Consider the following 19494-nt stretch of genomic DNA (forward strand, 5'->3'; position numbering starts at 1 on the left):
TTTAGGAAAACATAGTGAGAATTTGCTGAAAGCCTGCCAGTTAATTGTGGGGGTTTGTCCTTGATCATGTGGAGGAAAGAATGTAATAAAATTTTATTTTATTTGATTCCAAAACAGTATCTCATCACCAGGGCATTCTTTTCCTATAAGACAATATCCTAACTTAAACCTTTGCTGCAAATATGAGATCTACTTTGACAAAAAGCTTTTATTGAATTCTGTGAAAAGAATGAGTTGAAAAAAACATAATTAGTAATTGCAGCTTTCAGCTAAACAGAGCAAAGTCTTTGAAAGTTGCACCCTGAGAGCATTCCTGAAAGGAAGCTGAGAATTTTTCTATGTATAGCAAGTTATTAAAATAATGATTAAAATAAAGCTTTTAAGTAGATAAGTCAATGAAAGGATGAAAAGTGGAAGTGATTTTTTTCTTTTTTATGATGGGGGCCACTTTCTAATATTTCACAAACCAGTTGAAAAAATGTGCCTCAGTTCACAGAAAATGGTGCACTTTTCAAACAAGCATGTTTCTTACATATTTCCAAAGAAAATTTTTTTCAGTTTCATTCTCAATGACAACAAGGTCACCACCATTCTTCTTGCAAAAGCCTCTGGCTCTTTCCATAGACATTGCTTCTTTGCTGAAGTAGTATTCCTTGTGTTTGTATATGATCCAGTCATCCTCACCAACAACGTATTCATAACCTGCAAATGAAAACATTAATTACCTGTAATAGAAATTAACCTCATTACATGTTAATTAATTTTATTTCATTGGAAGCACAAGACTTACTGAATGTGGAATTAGGCTCTGGTTTCGGTGAGGTTCCTGCAATATAAATCAATATTTGAGTATATTATGTTTCTCAGCTGTCTCTCAATTATATTTACACAGTAGTTAGCATTTTAATTACAAATAATAATCTTAAGGGTTACTCAGTATATTAAGCTTATTTTTGTCACAGAATTTCTCAGAGTATCTGAAAAAACAAGGGCTACATTCAGCAAGCAGCATGTTAGAGCTCATTGTAAGTTAACCTTACAGAAAATGCTCATCTTTAGGCTGTTGTGTTTCTCTTCCCTAACATACTATATATACCTTCCAAACCTGCCTGTGTACTTCATGGATTAATTAATAGTTTTCAACTGCCTTTACTGAAATTATAGGTATAAACTATTTTATTGTGGTTGATGGCATAGCTGTCTCTAATACATGCAGGTAGTGTGATCTGACCTGGGAAGGAGGTTCTTATTTACCTCTAAAATTTGCTAAAGAGAGAAAGTTATCTTACCTTTTTTAATCTGGCAGACAAAGTCCAGCATGTGTTCACAGAATAAATCATTCCAGTTCATATTGAGATAGCCAGTAAACACACCACATTTTTCATTCCCATCATAATTATTTGGTTCTCCATGTGACCATTTTTCAAAATTTACCTGTAGTGAAAACACGACTTTGTTACTAGTTTCCTTTTAAAAGAAAACAGTCATTCTGCTAAAGAATGTACTTTATTTGATTTCATGGTCCATCTTGTTCTTTAATGCCAGACCTTTTAAGGAGAAGTGCATGACGCTTGAGCAGAATAACAATTCATCTGTGTGTTTATAAGCCATGTTAGTAAACCAGGAAACTCTTGCCCCATTTGTTACCAGGAGAGATTATGTTCTCCTGTTAAGCACTAAAAAGGAACATGTTTTCTGATTTCTGGGTTGTTTGTCCTGCTCAGATGTTCCAACCCAAGACAATCCATTGGTGCTGCCATATGCCTTGGGCCTGGCAGATCCTGATCTGCTTAAGACAATGAGGGCAGCAAAGCCAAGCTGGTGTAGGTGTACAAAATTATTTATTGCAGCAAATTACAAATGGGAATTTAGAGATTAGCACAATCAGACTTGCTTGAAACAGGAGCTAGACTACATCAACTTTTATTACTGTAAATGCTGTATTTTTGTCTATAACTATGAACTATTAGAAGATTTAAGACTAATTCCTACAAAGGAATCAGGTACTAAAGACTTAAGGTTACTTGCATTTTATATAGGAGATATAAGAGCTTTCTGCCAAGAGAGACTTTAAAAAAAAAGAGTCAAAAAGCTGGAATAACAAATTATTTACTCACTGGTGAGCCATCACTCCATGTAAATCCACTATCAGAGTCCAAGGCACTTAAACCCATCCAGTAAGAATAGTGAATATAACCTCTGTCTCTGAATGATTACAAATAAAGAGGATCAGGCACAGTATGAAACAGAGAAGTGGACTGTATAGCATTACATTATTGTCAACACACTTGATACTCTAGGTATAATTTGAGACAATCATATAAAGTAATCATTCAATTGTCATGTGGGGAAAACCAGCCTGGGACTACATGTGCCAGGAAACAGTGAAACACAAAACTTTATGGGAAAGATCACAAATGCCATAGGTCCAGAAAAACTGAGTTAAAAGAAAATATATGTAAAGGTCTTGGTTCCACTAAGTAGCTTAAGCATTCAAATTCAGACCTGCCAGCAGTCATGGACTTGATTTGACAAGCATATCCATATGGTCAGATTTTTCTTAGGCTTCCAATTTTCCCCCTTACTTAATCTAGGAAACCAGCGCAAAACATTCTTTTAATCAAGAGTATTTTATCTACTGATCAGCTACAAATAAGGCAAGAAGATCTGTTTTATCTCTTTGAATTAATTTCAATTAAAACCAATTTTGATGATACTTCTCTCAATTTTGTTTATGTTCAGGCAACTTTAGTGCAGGGCACCACCTTCCCAGAGGCATGTCAAGAAAACCTTTTGCTCACATCTTTTTGCCCATTTTTTCTCGCATTTTTACACCATCTTTGTAAAGTAGAAATTGATCATCAGAAATACTTTATGTCTTTCAGACAAGTATTTTTTAAATTTTTCTTTTTCTATTTAAATTATGGACTTTGCAGATACTTACAGTCTAGCTATCAGGTTTTGTTCTTCTTCACTGTGGATACATGCAAGATCTCCTCCAATAGTTCTGCAAAAATCTCTTGCTTCAAACCACGTTTGCATTTTTTCCCTTCCTCCCTGAAAAATCTATAGAAAGTGGGCAATTAAATACTGTATTAGATATTACAGATATTTGAAAAACACAAATATGGGCTTCTGTCTTGCTTCTGATCTTCTGGTCTCATTCTATTCCCGACTATGTAATTGTTCAACCATTCCACCTGTGGTTGTCTATCAAATTTGATTATTGCTTTTCCTGTCATCTCAGAATTCCTGTGGCTCCAAACTTCAGTTCGTACACATACAGATTTTTCCAACATTTTCCACTTGGGAAACGTTATCTCTGCTGGGCACGTTATCACAGACTGTCTGTCAAATAGGCAGGGTAAAATCTACCTCCCATGCATGAACAAAATATATTCTTATTTAAATGGCAAACGTTTGCATCCAGAAATGAAACACCTACTTTGAAGCAGAAGCTGCTCTGAGAAACAGACTGCCAACCCTCTGGGCAAAACAGGACAGGGGATGTCGTTGGAGGAGGCGGAGGGGGCGTGACTCCCTCCACCAGCTGCTTGCAGAGAAATGTGTTTGTCTCTTCACAGTTCAAAACATCCCATAATCCAGCTGAACGTCCTGTTGCCATGGCCACGCAGCCTGTCTCCTCTCCTTCATAAAACATAAAGTTGTTAAATCTTATTGGTGACTACACCTTCTCAAAATATCTGCAGCTTTTTTAAGAGTAACCTGTTCCCGCTGTGTTTGGACACCAGTGGCTCACAATAGCCCATATGCCTTCCTATTAAATCATTAAAAGATTTTCATAATGTAAGTTTCTTTTATGTTATTATAGGAGTTACTTAAAAATGCCATCAAACAACAAAAACCTAGTGACACCCACAGACATGTGCAGTCCCAAGTGGTCTTCTAGAAGGAGTTGCCACAATCCCTGATCAATTCCTTTAGCACAAATATAAAGCAGCATTACCCTTTTCACTGCTTTATGACAGAGAGTTTCTAAACCACTTTTTAGCTTTCAAACCCTCATCTTGTCATTCCCCAGAGCAGGAACTCAATGGCCCAATGGCACTTACCAGGCATTCCCACATTCCAGTGAGTGAAGGTGACGGGATCTCCACTAGCCCACTTGAATGTCCCCTGTTCTTCCACATCTGAAAGACCAACCCAGAAGTATTTTTCTGGTTTGAATCCAATTATGGAGGTCAGAAAAGCTTGTTCATATCTGTGAAGAGTAAGGACCAAACTATTGTATCACATTTTATCAGAATTTGTTCACTTATTCAAACAGTTGATGGTAGCAAATCTGGTAAATATAAGGTGATTTGTCAATATGTACAAAATGAAGCAAGGGTAATTATCTTACTTCTATAGTTGTAATTATCATGCAAAATAATTTTTCCCTTATATTTTGCCAAAGTAAATTATATCTAGAATTTAGGATGATTCTATTCATCTTTTAACTGTGCAATGAACACAAGCCAAACTATACTTAAGGTAATGTCTATATATTTCTCATTCTGTATTAATAAGAGATACAGTGATTTACTGAGCTTTATAATAAAGCTCAGTAAGAGCTTCTAGATCTTTAAATCTTGTAACTGTGGGGGAAAAAAATCTACTTTTATTCTAAAATTCTTCCAGACCTGGCTGTTGCAAAGAATTTTAAAAAAGGCTGAAAAGCTTGAATCCAAGAGAAATAAATAGTTCCATATTTATCTGTTTATTTTTAGTTCAATAAGTTTTAAAACAATCTGCCAATCTGTAGCTGTTGTGCAGGTGACCCAATTTTTTAATTTCCAGAGGCGACAACTGTGTGTGTAGTAACAATAGCCTGAATGATTGTATTGATGACCTAAAAGCCCCTGATGTATTTATGCAATACTTCATCAGCTCTACCTTAAATTTTCCTGGAAAGAGTGGTATCACACTAGATAGACATTATGAATAACTGCTAAGTAAGAAGAAATTTCTGTTTAACACTTCCATCCTTGTTATATACATTAGAGGACAAGAGTTATGTTTCCATACCTGTCTCTTACAGTAGCCAGGTAACCTTTGTTTTCTTCACAAACTTTTTTTGCATCTGAAAATGTTGTTGGCAACTGCACCAAGGAGTAACAGTAAAAGCCATGCTTTATCCAGCCCTGTCAGTGTAGAAGCAGAGATGTGCAGAGAGGCTGTCAGATTGCATGGCTTTGTGCACTTCCAAATGCCACACTAGTACCACACCACAAGTCTAAGCTGATCCCAAAGGCCAAGAAAGGAACCAAGAGGGTAATCAAACATTGCTTTTGTGACCATAACTCCATGGTTTTATCGCTTGATACAAGACACACCAGGGGTCTTTGCAAACAGTGACCCGTGGTTATGCCTTGGGGCTGGCAGCCACAACCACGTTGCAGTTCCCTGTGTAAAGCTTCCTCTGACTTCTCAGTGGATTAGCAGCTGTTACAAGAGTTTACAGTCTGCAAAACAGCCAGCTCAAATATTCCTGATTCCTGTGGCAGACTGATAGAACTGAGGAGGCATGCAACCCTTGACACATGTGTTGCACCCTGAAAAGATCGCTCTGCAGAGAGTGGCTTTTATGGGTGCAGTGATCAGCTCCACAGTAGGAGAGAGCTGAGTGAAATACACTTGTAAGGGAATAAAAAAAATAAGTCAAGCTCCAATTCAGTTAAATAAAGCAAAAGTTTCCCTATTGGTCTAAGTATCAATACTTATGAAATAGTTTTCTAGGCTCCACCAAGAACAGTCAAAATAATTTGCTTCCATTATAGTTATTATCATGGGAGTGAAAATAATATGCAATCACCTTTTACTGCTTTTGTTTTACACTTACTTTCTGGCAGCCTGGGTAAGTAATTTCAGCCTCCCCTGCTTCTTCAGCCAAGGGTTTCCTTTTACAGACGTAGCCAAATTTCATTTCACAAGCACTGTCAGCCCAGGATCCGTCCTAAGTATTGTAAAAAGAAACCATAAAGAGAAGTGAAAGCTAGAGACAGTTCAGGTCCAACAAGAATATCCATCCTCAGAAAGAACCCTTCAGTCTTCCTATGGCTGAGACTGTTTCAGCTCTCTTCCTTGCCTTGTTTTTTTTCTCCAAAACTCACATACAGTAAGGGACACATTTCCTCAGAGGTGTGAGAAGGTATCTATTAAAGATTCAGGGACTGATGAGAGCAGGAAAGAAACATTAGGTTCCTCTCTATTCTCACCAGCATAACATCTATTATGGTTGTATAACCAGATTACTATGGCAAGCAAATGCTTGATAAACCAAACATAAAATATGAAAAAAATATCTTGTGCAAGTTTTCCATAACATTACACTCTTTTTTTAATAATGAGTAGAAAACAAAATAAAATCTGGGTTTGTGCCTCCAAAGTAACTCTAAACCCCATATATTTTAGTAGTTTCAGAGAAAAAATGAGAATGTCTGTGCTCCAAGAATCTATTTGTCTATGATCAGTCATGTTCCATGTGGATGATGAGTGATTTCAACCAATTTCAGATGAGAATTTTCTCAGAGAAGACAAAGTCTCCATGCAGTGCACTGCTTCTGGTGCACCACACAGCTTCTGGTTTCGAGTATCCTTCCACAGTAAAATATCCTAAATTAAACCAAGTTCATAATTTTTTTTTTTTTTTTTTTTTTTTTTGTAATCATGAATGTTTTCATTTAGGAGGCAAAAAGACAGAAGAAAGCATGAAAGGGGGGGAAGGGATTTTTACCTGTCCTTTCATAAGGATGCAGTCTGCCTTATTCCAAGTGTGGGTTGGCTGTCCATGGTTCCATTTGGTATAAGTGACAGGTGTGCCATCACTCCATTCAAAGTACATTTGAATCCTGAAGTCATTTAGACCAATCCAGAGTTCATCATCTGGCTCTGGGAACACAAAGTTAATTGTAGGTATGGATATATCATAGAGTGGAATAATTACATCTCACACCTACTTTTGACTGAAGAACTTAAAAAAAAAAAAAGAAAACCATGGTTATAATAATTAAATGAATAGTAGCAAGAGCATAATCCCAGATTAAAAAAAAAGAAAGAAAGTGATCTTCCAGGAATACTCACTGTACCCGAGCTGTGACACTGTAAAACTGTACTCTTCAATATTATGAATGCTCGCCAGCTCTCCATCCTCTTTTCTGCAGGAAGACTGTGCTTCTTTCCATATTTTTGGTGTTCTATAAATTCGGTAGCAATGACCTGCATAGGCCACCCATTCCCTGGGGCATTTAAAATGCTTTGAATCACCTAAAAAAATTATATTATTAATGAGAAGTTATTTTTCAGTATTTTATTTACATCAAAAAGAAAGTTACCTGTACCGATATGAATTTGAAATATTGGAGTACATACTGAAAGAGGAGAGAAACCAAAGTCTGAGGGTACAAAGATTAAGAACAATTTTTTTCCTTCCTATTTGTGCTTGGACCTCCCAAAAAATTGTTTTACAGGATTAAGTAAATACTGAGTAATTTGGCATGCAAATGTGCAGGGCACAAGTCCACATCAAATCCCTCTCAGTGAGGCTCTGGGAACAGCCAGGTCCTACAGAAAAGGGACTCTTTTCCTACTCTGGGACTCTGAGTAGGAAGTTACTGAATTTTGTAGCTTTTTATATTTTTTTTCCTGGAAACAGCAGGTGCTCAGGAGCCAGTTGGAGCTCCTACACAGCCCAAATCATATCAATGTCCAAACACAACCACGTTATACCAGAAATGTTATACCAGGCATTCCAGCTGCACAGAAATGCCACACACTTTTTTCAACACTGATTTCTTGGTATGAATTCAGTATGGCCAGCCCATCTTGCATTGCTTGTAAAGTTCCCATGCTCTGCACCTACAGAGCAAAATGAAGAGGGGAGGATGTGTGCCCAGAATTGGTGTCTGGTCAATTGCTTTGTCTGATGCTCCCTGGGCACGGTTTGGACCTGGGCAAATTACGTTCCCCTGAGCAACATCCAAACATAGTTTGAAGGTTAGCAGGGTCAGAAAGCTGCCTGGATACAGCCAGAAAGTACAGGATATGCATGCTCCCCTGAGCTGTATGATCTCAGATACTCATATAGATTAGGAGAGTGAGGTGCTGTGAAGTTAGTTATGTGCTGGGAATTCCCAGTTAAGCAACTGCACACCTTTTTCTTTACATAGCTAAGACCTAATCTGCCTCAAGTAAAAAGAGAGCTCAACAGGGGAAAGGTTCCAGGTGCGTAGTCTGATTTTTTCCTTTCAGAATAGAACAAAAAGGGTCACAGAGAGCAGGGGAGCATGAACTCTGGCTCAGATCTTTTAGCAGGGCATAGGTTTAGAGTGTATATCAGATCAGAGGATATTTATCAGTATTTTATGGTCTGGATAACATGGCTAAACACCTAATCCTGCCTTCTTCTTTACCCTGGGCTCTTTTCCAAATGATGAACAGCATTTAGACATCATCTTTAAAATGAGCCAGAAAATTAAAATCTTCTCAGTATTTGACCCAGGTCAACAAGGGTAAGCAATGTGTTTTGACAATATGTTGCCTTTTCATGTATGACATCCTCACAACATTTCACTGATTGTAAAAGCAGCCTTAGCTTTTGACCAGCATACCTGAGGCGATGGTGAAAGAATCCAGGGAGGTGTTTCTCTTTTGGCAGATATATCCCAGTTTCCGATCACACAGCTGGTTTTCCCATTTGCCATTCCTACCTTGGAAGGTCCCACATATTTTTCCAGATTCCACAGAGGGATTTCCTTTAAAAAAAAAGCAACAGAATCCCTCTGTTAACAGTGAAACTTTTCACCTCTTCACAGGAGGGGGTGTGCATGACCTTTGCAGCTGCAAAGCCACAGGGGTGTTATTCTTTAGAGTGATAAATCCCAAGAGGTGTGACAAGGGAGCATCAGTGTGATGGGAACAGGAGAGGAGGAGAGAGAAGAGGAGGAAATTTTGACCCAGATATTGATCATCATTTAAGAAAAGTGCACTTACCTGGAGCCCAGTTGAGGTATCTGAAAGGACTTCCCCCAGCCCACTTCCAGCCACTGTCAAGTGCATCATAGAGACCAATCCAGAGCTTTGCATTGATGCCCAGGTCACTAGTGAGCCCTAAATGGCCAAAAGTCAGGTTTTAAACGCCACTGATTTAAGTTATTCAATAAAACTTGAAATAATATTTTAAAGCACAAGTGATAAAATTTTTTAGTATAAGTTAGATTATTTTCATTATTTTAATATAGGGTTCTGTGAGAAGAACAACTCTTGTACAAATGTCACTGGGACATATTTTAAGAGATAGATATTAGTATCCATGTTAAATCCTTGGATCTGACTTACGTTTTAAACAGTACTTTTTTCTTTTTCTTTTTTTTTAATTTTAGGGTATTTTTACTTTACCTAATAAATACATTTCTTCACGAAGGTCTGTGATGCTCAGTAATTCTGCATCCTGCTGCTGGCAGCTTTTTCTTGCTTGGTGCCATGTCAAAAGTGACTCTGAGTTTATCTGATAGCGTGTTTCTGTCACAGGATTTGTTTTCCAAAACTTTTTGTGGGTGGTGTCTATAAAAGATGATTCCAGCAATTTGACAAGATAATCATGTTTACTAACCCAGAAAATAAAATCTTTGCTGCAGACTAAAATTATATAACTGTGTGATTTGATAATTTTTACATATCTTTTTCCTCACATAAATATACTTTCGTTCATTCAGTATTAAAAATGTTTCAATCACATAAGGAATTGTTTATCCTTACAAACCTAATTTTTCTACATTGACCCTGTTCCTTTTTATTTATGTAACTCATCTACTTCTCTCACATTTCAGTCCACATTAACCCACTCATTGATAAATTCTATCCCTACAAGTATTTCTCTCTTCACCATATAGAAGTTTTGGTTTCCACACCCATTTCTTACCTTCAGACGCTCTTATGCTCTTCCAGACCACCCAATTAAACCGAAATTACCATTTCCACACAATCACATGTGAATAGGGGATGAAGGGCAGGGAATTTGTGTATGGAAGCACTGAAGGCAGGTGAAGGTCATTGCCTTCATTGTGTCCTGCACCCTTCCCTTCACAAAAGCCCTCCTGTTCTCTCCTCCATCAATTAACACAGCACAGTCACCTGATAAATCTCACCTCCCTCATCCAGTGCACTTCCTTTTGTCTCAAAACCCAGTCCTAGGGTTTTCCTCTTTGTTTACCCATCAGTCCCACTCACCACCCTCAGAATACTCCCTGTGAGTACCAGTCTTGGGGACACTGTAGGACAGTGGGAGTGCAGAGCAGATGGCTCATGTCCTTGTTGATGCCTCATGTCCCTGTTGCACAGCTCACCAGTGAACTAGGTGAGCCAGAATTCAGCTCAATGTCCAATGCTACTTCCACATCCCAAGAACATTTTGACCATGACAGTGGATCACACTTTTTCTTAACAGCTTTCCTGAGATTTTTATAAATAAATTACCTTTTATCGGGCAGTTTCCAAACAAATGGTCTTTATCAAAATCTGGAGAAGTTGCACACCAGAGGGAGTCTGCATCATCCTTTCCAGGGATGCATTCAGCATACCATTTCCCCTGGTACTTAAAAGGGAACACACAGGGTGCACCAAAGGCATTTCCTCCGAGGGTATAGATATCTATGGAGAAAAGCAGACATCAATACTCAACAGTCAGCTGGCATCAGATGCTCACCACAGTGACGCTCACAGCCAGTTTTCCATGGGCAAAGCTGAGTCATGCGGGGCTCAATCCACCAGTGCTTTGTTGTTCCAAACCTCTAAAGGGCTGTTGTGCCAATCAGGTATGGCTGTGGCACAACATTCAGAACTCAGACACTCAAACACTTAATTGGGCCTCAAACTAATTTCTGTTTAACTTTGTCATGGCATTGCTTTCTGGACTCTTGTGTCAGAGGTCCCTGTGACTCAGCTTTTCCCATGACATACATACTTCTGTCCTTAGATTATATGTATATATTCTCTTTTTTTCCCCCTGCATTGTTGAAAAAACTTGGAAAGGAGGTATCACAACATTTTTATTAGTCTTCATGAGAGGAATCTGTATCTTAAATTTGCAAGGACTCTGCTAGGAAGTGACCCTTCCATCACTCTTCACTCTAATTTGTCCATACAAAATTATGACAAACTTGATTCCTGTGCAACAGCTGCAGTGTACAACAAAAATTTATTCTATTGTTATTTAAATTCCCAACATACCAGTGTCACAACAGAAAGGAGATTGATCACTTTATCCTGAATGCCCTCTCTACATAGCCCAAGAGCCATAAAATTGTAGGAAAAAGAGGTCTTACTCTCTAGGTGTCTTTTTCCAGGATGATAAAGCATTGCATCCTAAACCATTTTGTACCATTTTTCCTTTTGGTTTTTTTCTACTTTTTGTTTTTACTAGGCCTGGAAAACACTAGGTAAATAATGTTAATTGTGGATTCATTCTATCTAAACTAGAAATTCACTTAGAGATTATTAGAGGTCAAACCAAACAAAGCCAATAATAAAAAATAAATATAACACAATCATCTCTTCTACAAATTGATCAGACATATTTTAAAACAGTCATAGATTTCCTTTTGTTGTTGTTGTACAAACAGAATTCCTATTCTTCCTTATGCTTGCATCATGGACCTTTGTAATTTTATTCTATCATTTGAAAGAATTGCCCCTTATAAGTTATGCAGAAATGTATACAGCTATATTTGCTGAAAAGTAAACAGATATATTCACCTTTCATTTCTACATCTTATTTATAATTAGTTCCTCTGCTGATGTCACCCTAAGAAAATGGTTGCTGCCTGTCAAGTAGGCAGTGTCATGCTTTGTAGGAAGGGGCAGTCAAGTCACCAAGAAATAGAGATGGAATTTCAGTACTCACCCTCATAGCGCTGAGAGCACACACTGTCTGCACTTCCATGGATTTTCCACCTGCTCCCTTTGCTGGATACTTTGGACAGCCTCATTTTCTTCCCCTTCCCCTTGCCATAGCTGAGAAACAAATCCTTGCCATAGGTTGCAAGTGTCTCATTTTTGCATTCCCACCACTGGAGTTCATTTGTCCTGTTGCAGGATTCCAAGGTGACAGCAGCCTCGTCGTCCTTGGCGAGCACTCCCAGGCACAGCTTGAGTGCCACGCTCAGCAGCTGAGTGGGAGAGACCCACCTGAACTTCTGAAACTCATCATGCTCATCACACGTGGTGGTTATGACTGAGCTGGAGTTCTGAGCTTGGGCACAGAGCTTGTTCTCTTCATTATAGATTGAAAATATTCCCCTACCTATAAAATAAAATTGTAATGCAAACACTTGAGGAGGGGTTTCTTAGGAGATAAAGGCAATTAGTTGCTATATGACAGTCTGCTACCAAAAAAAAACCAACCACCAAAACCAAAACCAAAAAAAACCAAAAAAGACCCCAAACCAATGAACAAAACCAAACCAAACCAAAAACCGCCAAAATAGTATATATAGTTCACAGAGAGATAAATCAAGCAAAGTTAATCATTGGTATGAAGGATATTTATGAAAATATTCTTAAAATGGAAAATCATAAGACCTGAAAATACAGCTCTTTCAAGAGAAATTGTTCTTCTTCATATCCCTTCTGAAACCACAGTGGTCTCAAAAAGCATGTCAAAATGACCTTCATTACATTTCATAATTTCTTCAAAGTTTCACAAAATCATATTTAAATGGGCTTTAATTCTGTATGGAAGGGTACTTTTTTGCTTTAGAGCTATTAAAAATTATTTACATACTCAAAATTAAATAATTTTTATATTTGGCCAAGAAAAACACTGGTTTTCAGCTCACCAAGAAAGTGTATTTTTCATTTTTGGTTAATTATCTAGGAAATTTTTAGCAGCTGGGCAAAAATTCATTTCTTCACAGAGTTTTACTTGTAGGCTTCTCAGGAGGGAAGCCACAACTTGCAGCATCAACAGTTCTAAGAACAGTTAAACTACACCAATGTCCTAAGTGCTATTAATAACTACTTTTGTAAATAGAAATGTGAGACACTGAACATCAGGGTTTTGTTTCTTAAAATCCACTTCAACAAAAAGCCTCCTCCAAATCTTCACTGTTTTTGCATCTCAGCTTGCATCCCTTTGCTCCCTTCTAGGTGACAGGCAACATCACCCAACTCACTCGGTTGTGCCATTGACCTTTACCCAAGGTTTCTTGCCAAGGCCAGAAACTTGTATTAAAATGGGCCTTCACAACCCTCCCACCCCAAAGCTGACAGGGAGTGCTTGAGCAGCCTTGGTATTGTTGCTCTAAAAGGCTACAGACCAGAACAAGCCAGATAATATTTTCCCTGACAGAGCTCTCTGGCTGCAGTGGTTCTTGGGCAGGTTGGCAGAGGATGGGATAGAGCTGGCTTGGTCTCACCCAGAAGCATGCCCAGAAGAAATTGCCTGTGGTGGATTACATCATTGATGCATTGGATGGTCCCTGTTGCCATTCAAGCAATAGTATTGGACTTCCAGAGTTCTCTAGCTAGGAACTTGCCATGGAAAAGACACAGTGTCATTTTTTTTTCCTCTCAGCAGTTGAAGGGTGTGAAATCTAATGGATGGGAGATGTTAAGGTCCTTCTTAAAGCTCTCAGTTTGGAAACGAGTTTTCAATATGCACTGATTGGTATGCTATGGTCTGAAAGAGCTGCCAAAAAACTCAAAGCACACATCAGCCAGTAGTTCTGTGCATTCTGAGAATTCGCTGCTTTGTACTGAACTCTTCTGGCCTCCAATGGGGTAAAGTTTTTGTCAGCTTTTGTCTGCATTCAGCTTTCTCAAGAATCAGCACTGACAAGGTTATGGCCACCTCTGCTGGCATATTCCTTTCACTCGTATACCACATTGAAACCTGGGTTAAGGAAAGAGAATGCCTATGCAGGTATCACCAAACTTCAAGTTGAACACAACATTTTCAAATCATATACTGTGACTAGATCTAAATTCACTGCCCACTAAGGGAGATAACTAGAACAGATGCTAAAGAACTTGAAAACCTCCACACTAAGCAGAGGACAAAGACTTACCAGACATTTGAAGAGATGTACTAATGGAGAGAAGAAAAATCAGCTGCAAGTAGAGAGACATGGCAAATATTTCACTCCTTTCTTCCCTTCACCTCGTATTGGTCCTAAAGACCAAGTCAGTGCCTTGCAAGAAAACCCCACTGCACTGAAATGGATTAACAAACCCTTTTTAAGACCAAACGGATACAGGGAAGTTCTGAGCTTCAAATAAGGAACTGTGTCATGTCACATGAGTAATTTTGAAATAATACATTAATGAGTAAACTTTGCTTCCTAAGCTAGTTTTTCTACTATATAAAAGTTTGCCATGGAAATATAAGATGTAACAGGTAAGATTTTAATGTGGATTTTTAAGACATACTTTATAACTCAGAACCATTATTTTTACCAAAAGGTGAGATTACTGTCTCATTTGCAGAAATAAATAAGAGAAGTAAAAAGGAAGAGCAAGATTTGTCTGTATCAATATATGATGAAAAAAGCCAGAGTGCACTGCAGTTTTGTGAAAAATCTGCTGGGACACCACACATAGTTACATCAAGTAACTATGACCCTGGAGTCAGAGAGAAATAGAATTTTCCATGCCTGAAATTCCACGGAAAAGAAAAAAATAGGCTGTAGAAAGTCAGATCTGCATTCTGCAGGAGACACCTATTATTTCTTTTGCTCCATTCTTGCAGGAATAATTACCCAGCTGACAGTAACCACTGAAAAAAATGGGAAAGAAAACACACAATCCTAGGAAGAAAAAAACCTGTAACTGGAAAATACTGCATTTTCAATTACTGCTAGTGAGGAAAACTAAACTGATGAGGAATACTGCCTCATTTTTCATCCCACTAGTCTGTGAAAGTTTGCACCCCATGAAGTGTACACCCTACAGGCATTCTGACAAAATTCTGATCTTTATTTGATAAAGCTTTCTCCATGATAGTTTAAAAAGCTCAAAAATCTTAGAGCACAGGGACAAGAAAAGGGACTCTGGTGGAAGCTTTGCATCAGTTTTTGTGTATGGACTTCGAAAATTTTCATTTCCCATACCTCTAGGAGAGGCTGGTGTGGCATACCTTCCCCAGTATTGCATCTGCAGCAAAATTGCTGCTGTTGCAGGTAGTGAAAAGCCTGGACACCCACATGAAGTTGTGGGATTTTGCTTCTATTACTCTGACTCAGATGTAGATGAATAACAGGGTCTGAAAATGTATGCAGGGAATTAGAGTAGAAAAAAGCCACAGCAGTGAGTGAGAATGGTGAAACCCCAAGGCCAGCAGACACAGCTAGAGCAACACCATGTAAAGAAGGGAGCCTGAAAAGGATACTGAGACCTGAGCAAAGTGGAAGAAATGAGGGCTGCTCCACAAAGCAGCAGAATCCAATTACTCACTAAGCTATGATCCATATAGAAGGATGGCTGCAGTCAAGCATTCTGGTACTTCCCAACACTAGAATGTTTGAGCATGCAGCCTCAATTTTCCATCTTTCCTTCCTTCCTTGTTCAGGAGCAAGACATACATGTCTTGTGATTCTGCTGTATAAAACATCTCAGAATATACAAATCTACCAGAGTGTAACAAGGACAATTATAACAGAGAAAAGGAAACTGGTTCTGTTCTGAACACAGACCAGTGGTGGGTGAGGGACTGGTACTGATAATCTGTTGAGAGAGGCTGAACAAGAGTAAAACGTACTGAAGTCAGCTTTACCTCAGTGTTTGTGTGTTTGAGCAGATTGCATCACAGCCCACAAAGCGGGAAAGAAAACCAGAGGACTGGGAAGATGTGCCCCAGGATCTGCCATTTGGCAAAGCACAGCCTGACATTTTAAAAGTGGCGAGGAACAAAAGCTGCTGGGGTTTGTGTTGAGTCAGCATTGTTCCTCTGGCAATCTCTGCTCCCAGGCAGGAAGTTACACTCACAGTGTGCAGATTCACCACCTTTCTTCTAAAGTCCAAACTTTTTCAGAGAAAAGGGGAAATGAGAATTAAACACAAGTGTATCAAGAAACACAGCAATGTGAAGAGATAAAACCTTACACACTATTGAATATTGCCATCAAGTCATTCCTCAGGTGCTCACAGAAATGGATGGGTGAGGCCATCTGGATTCAACTGGATGCTTCCCTATATTAATTTTTAAAAACCCACTTAAAATATGAAAGTAATTTTGTGATCATTTAGCCTGTTATAACTTGATATAAGATTTCAATCCAGAATCCCCACACAGAGGACAATCACAGTTTCCAAGCTTCCCTTGTTCATCATCTTGTTTTTCAAGCCATTGTGTTCCTTGTTTTTACAGCAAGTATATTTCAGAAAAGCAAGAACCCAATCCCTCTGTGAATATATATATGTATACAAAATACAGCCTGAGACCTCCCCTAAGTACTGTCATTTACTTGGGAGACAAAGTAAGAGGTCACAAGAACAACAGTTTGATTCTAAGGCACCTGACCAGCCCCAATATGAACAGCAGTCAGTAGTAGAAAATGGTTGAAAGATTTGGCGAAGGATCAGAATATGTAAAATATAAAATTAGTGTGCCCATATGAAGATGACTCATTTCCAGTAAGACACATTTCTTTTTTCCAGTCAAATAGAGAAGTATATTTTACTTATCTCTGTTCCTGGGTAAAAGCTTTCCATTTGATCTTATATTAATTAGATATTGTTTAAAGTGTTCAAGTTTGTTTGTTACTCTACCTTTTATTCAAAAATTTCTGTTATAGTTTGTATACAAAGCATCAGTGCTCATGTTCTGCTTATAACATGGAACTGTAATGATTTCCTGTGCTGTAAATGCTACTGGTTTTCTATCAATTTTTAATGGGAAATTTGATTCAATTCCGTTGTCTTGAAATAGGAAATACTGTAAGCCATGCAGCTTAAATTTCCCCCTCTTCTGAAAATCTTTCAAGTCTTTTTAACTTACACTCCTTCTAAAATGAGCAGGTTAAGCAGCTCCATCTTCAGAGTAGGGATTCTTATTTGAAACCTTCTCTATTTCTTCTATACTTGGTTGGACAGGAGAGCAGAACTGACACAGAAGCACCTACACCTTCTGCTAGCTATGAATAAGCATGGCATTTTTAACTCTCCTCAACTCAGAGAAGGTGCTGGATTTCAGGAAAAATAAATGGAACAGTGAGCTCAGAACAATCCGGGCTCCAGTATCTGGATTCCCTCCTTGATTCTTTTTAGTGATGTACTTTATAAGTATGGCAAAGAACCAGAAATGAAATACCCCCTCTATTTTTTTCTTCTTTGCAACCTTTGCATATGTGCGTGGGAACAAAGGTGATCTGGAAGAATGACTCAGTGTACAGATACCACTTTAAGATTGTGCAGGGCCCAGAAGAGGACTGAGCTCCTTTTAGGTGAGACTGCACCTGTTTGTTGCTTGCTCAACAGCCAGCACACTGAGGCTGGGATTCCAGTCAGGCTCTCTTGGCCTTTCATTGTCTGCTTCACATAAATTTCTATCTGGCACCATAACTCCCTATAACTGCAACAACATGACCCTTAATATCACAAACCACTCAGGAGCCATATCGGATGGCATAAAAAACCATTAGAGATACCAATCCTTGAAAAAAACATGCTTAAACAACTGTGCATTAAAAATGGAAACACCAGCAGGAACAGAGCAAGGAAATAGATGGGAGAAAGTGAGCAGTGCCAGAGAAAAAAGTTCCCAGACAAATTTTCCCATGTTACCTGCATACATCTGTAATTTCAGATTTTTACTAAATCACTCGATTCACATTTTTGTTTTGTCTTTAAGCAGATTTAATCCTGGGACAGATCCAGGGAAATATGGTTAATATAATACTTGATCACAACTTTTGCTGCAATGTCTCCCCTGTGGTATCATCTCCTTTTTCACTTTATCATGTTGAAGTGTCTTATACAGATGAGACTATAAAACGCAAACCTATTTTAAAAATCAAAGATAGTTATTTTTTTATTTCACAGAGCAAAATCTGACACCACAAAATCAATTCTAGCAAACCTTTGTAAGCAAGTGAGGAATCACACACCATTTACATTTTACAGGATCTACAAAAATTAGGACTATAAACTCCTTGGGGAATAGAAGATGTCCATAAATAGTAGCTGATTTAACCATTTTAGAAAGCAAATAAAATTAGTAGTAACTATTGCATTGGTAAAGCTAATTTGTTCTTTACTTGCACCACTCATCCCACAAACCTATGCTACTCATTGAGAAGCTGTAGAGAGCAGTACCAACACGTGATCACCATAACAGCAATGCAGAAACCTTCTGCTCCTAGAAACCTTCAGAACATGCACAGACAATCTCCCTCCCTCTCCTCAGTAACCGCTGCCTGATAAGAAGGAAGTTTTGCCATGACCTTCATCACCTCTCACCACCAAACCCGCTCGTGGCCAGCCAAAACTGGCAGCTAATGTCAACCACATTTTTCCACTCCAGAGGTCTGCCTCCAGATTTCACCTGATTAAATCCTAGAATACATAAACTGCAAGTACTACGTTAGTGGTTTTCTGTGTTGTATGAAGTTGTGGGAACTGAAATATTATAAAGGTCTTTTTCCCCACATGGCTCAAAGGGGAAATGTGCCCAAATACAGACTTATTCTCTAGTGACTATGCCTGTACTTAAGTCCACGGGGATACTTGAAAGATAAATTAGAAGGTAAAATTAGAAGATGTTTACTGAATACCTTTGAGTATCTGTTCAATAGCATGGTTTGAAAAAAATCTGATGCAGAAATATCAAATCTTATATATGTTCTTTAAGGGACTCTTAGATTTTACTTTATTTTATAAAGTTCTACTGTTCCATTTAATAATAGTCAACATTATCACTTTTCTTAAGACCCACATTCACCAATGTGATCAGCAAATCCTGAGACCTGAAATCTTTTACTTTATATAATGGCTACAAAATAAAATAACTGCAGTGTATGACATTACACACACACAGAAACAGGCTAGTACAGTAATTGCACATGAGAAAATACCTTTGGCTTCATTCTAATTGCATAATTTTTATAAAACAAGGCACATTTTATTTTATTACATTACATTTTATATTACATATTACATTACATTTCCTTTTGTTACATTACAGTGTTGCATGTTCATTCTGCTCTATGTTGGTCACAAGATCCTTTGTGTCACTAATTCCAGGAACTGCATCACCATTAAAATACAAATTATTCTCAAAGCTGTCATTTGTTGGCAAACAATTCTTTCTTCTTTTGTAGAAGAGATATCCTGCAAGGCCACTTCCAACTAGGATGATGATACCAACAATAACTATAACTCCTGTTTTGCTGTGGTTTAGGGTAGAAGCCTTCTCATCTTTTGTCATTGCTGAAAACAAATAGGAAGACATCAAGAGAATGCTACAGAAGTCTTTATCTGACTACTGGAAGCAACTTCTTTAGA

General features: G+C 38.2%; 2 protein-coding genes across 3 annotated transcripts in view; both read right to left on the reverse strand.

The window, feature by feature from the left end:
* The window catches only part of LOC135293960 (macrophage mannose receptor 1-like), a 31339-nt gene extending 17087 nt beyond the window's left edge, over positions 1-14252 (reverse strand). Inside the window, exons 1-17 of one of the 2 annotated variants that reach the window (XM_064408670.1) lie at positions 14064-14252; positions 11900-12298; positions 10474-10647; positions 9397-9561; positions 8992-9108; positions 8610-8753; positions 7084-7266; positions 6737-6891; positions 5843-5956; positions 5029-5144; positions 4074-4222; positions 3446-3648; positions 2945-3066; positions 2118-2205; positions 1290-1434; positions 791-826; positions 533-702 (exon numbers count right to left, since the gene is read on the reverse strand). In XM_064408670.1, coding sequence (XP_064264740.1) covers positions 533-702; positions 791-826; positions 1290-1434; positions 2118-2205; positions 2945-3066; positions 3446-3648; positions 4074-4222; positions 5029-5144; positions 5843-5956; positions 6737-6891; positions 7084-7266; positions 8610-8753; positions 8992-9108; positions 9397-9561; positions 10474-10647; positions 11900-12298; positions 14064-14124 — 2541 coding nt within the window. In that variant the 5' untranslated portion in view covers positions 14125-14252. Of the gene's footprint in view, positions 1-532; positions 703-790; positions 827-1289; positions 1435-2117; positions 2206-2944; positions 3067-3445; positions 3649-4073; positions 4223-5028; positions 5145-5842; positions 5957-6736; positions 6892-7083; positions 7267-8609; positions 8754-8991; positions 9109-9396; positions 9562-9919; positions 10036-10473; positions 10648-11899; positions 12299-14063 lie in introns of those variants that run through there. The other variant, XM_064408679.1, reaches the window with a different exon arrangement.
* A 3741-nt stretch (positions 14253-17993) lies between these two features.
* LOC135293972 (macrophage mannose receptor 1-like) overlaps positions 17994-19494 on the reverse strand; it is a 52202-nt gene continuing 50701 nt past the window's right edge. Inside the window, exon 30 of the mRNA XM_064408687.1 lies at positions 17994-19419. Within this exon, the coding sequence (XP_064264757.1) occupies positions 19169-19419 (251 nt within the window). The 3' untranslated portion in view covers positions 17994-19168. The remainder of the gene's footprint in view (positions 19420-19494) is intronic.

Source organism: Passer domesticus, chromosome 1, assembly GCF_036417665.1.
Source record: "Passer domesticus isolate bPasDom1 chromosome 1, bPasDom1.hap1, whole genome shotgun sequence".
Classification (NCBI taxonomy): Eukaryota; Metazoa; Chordata; class Aves; order Passeriformes; family Passeridae; genus Passer; species Passer domesticus.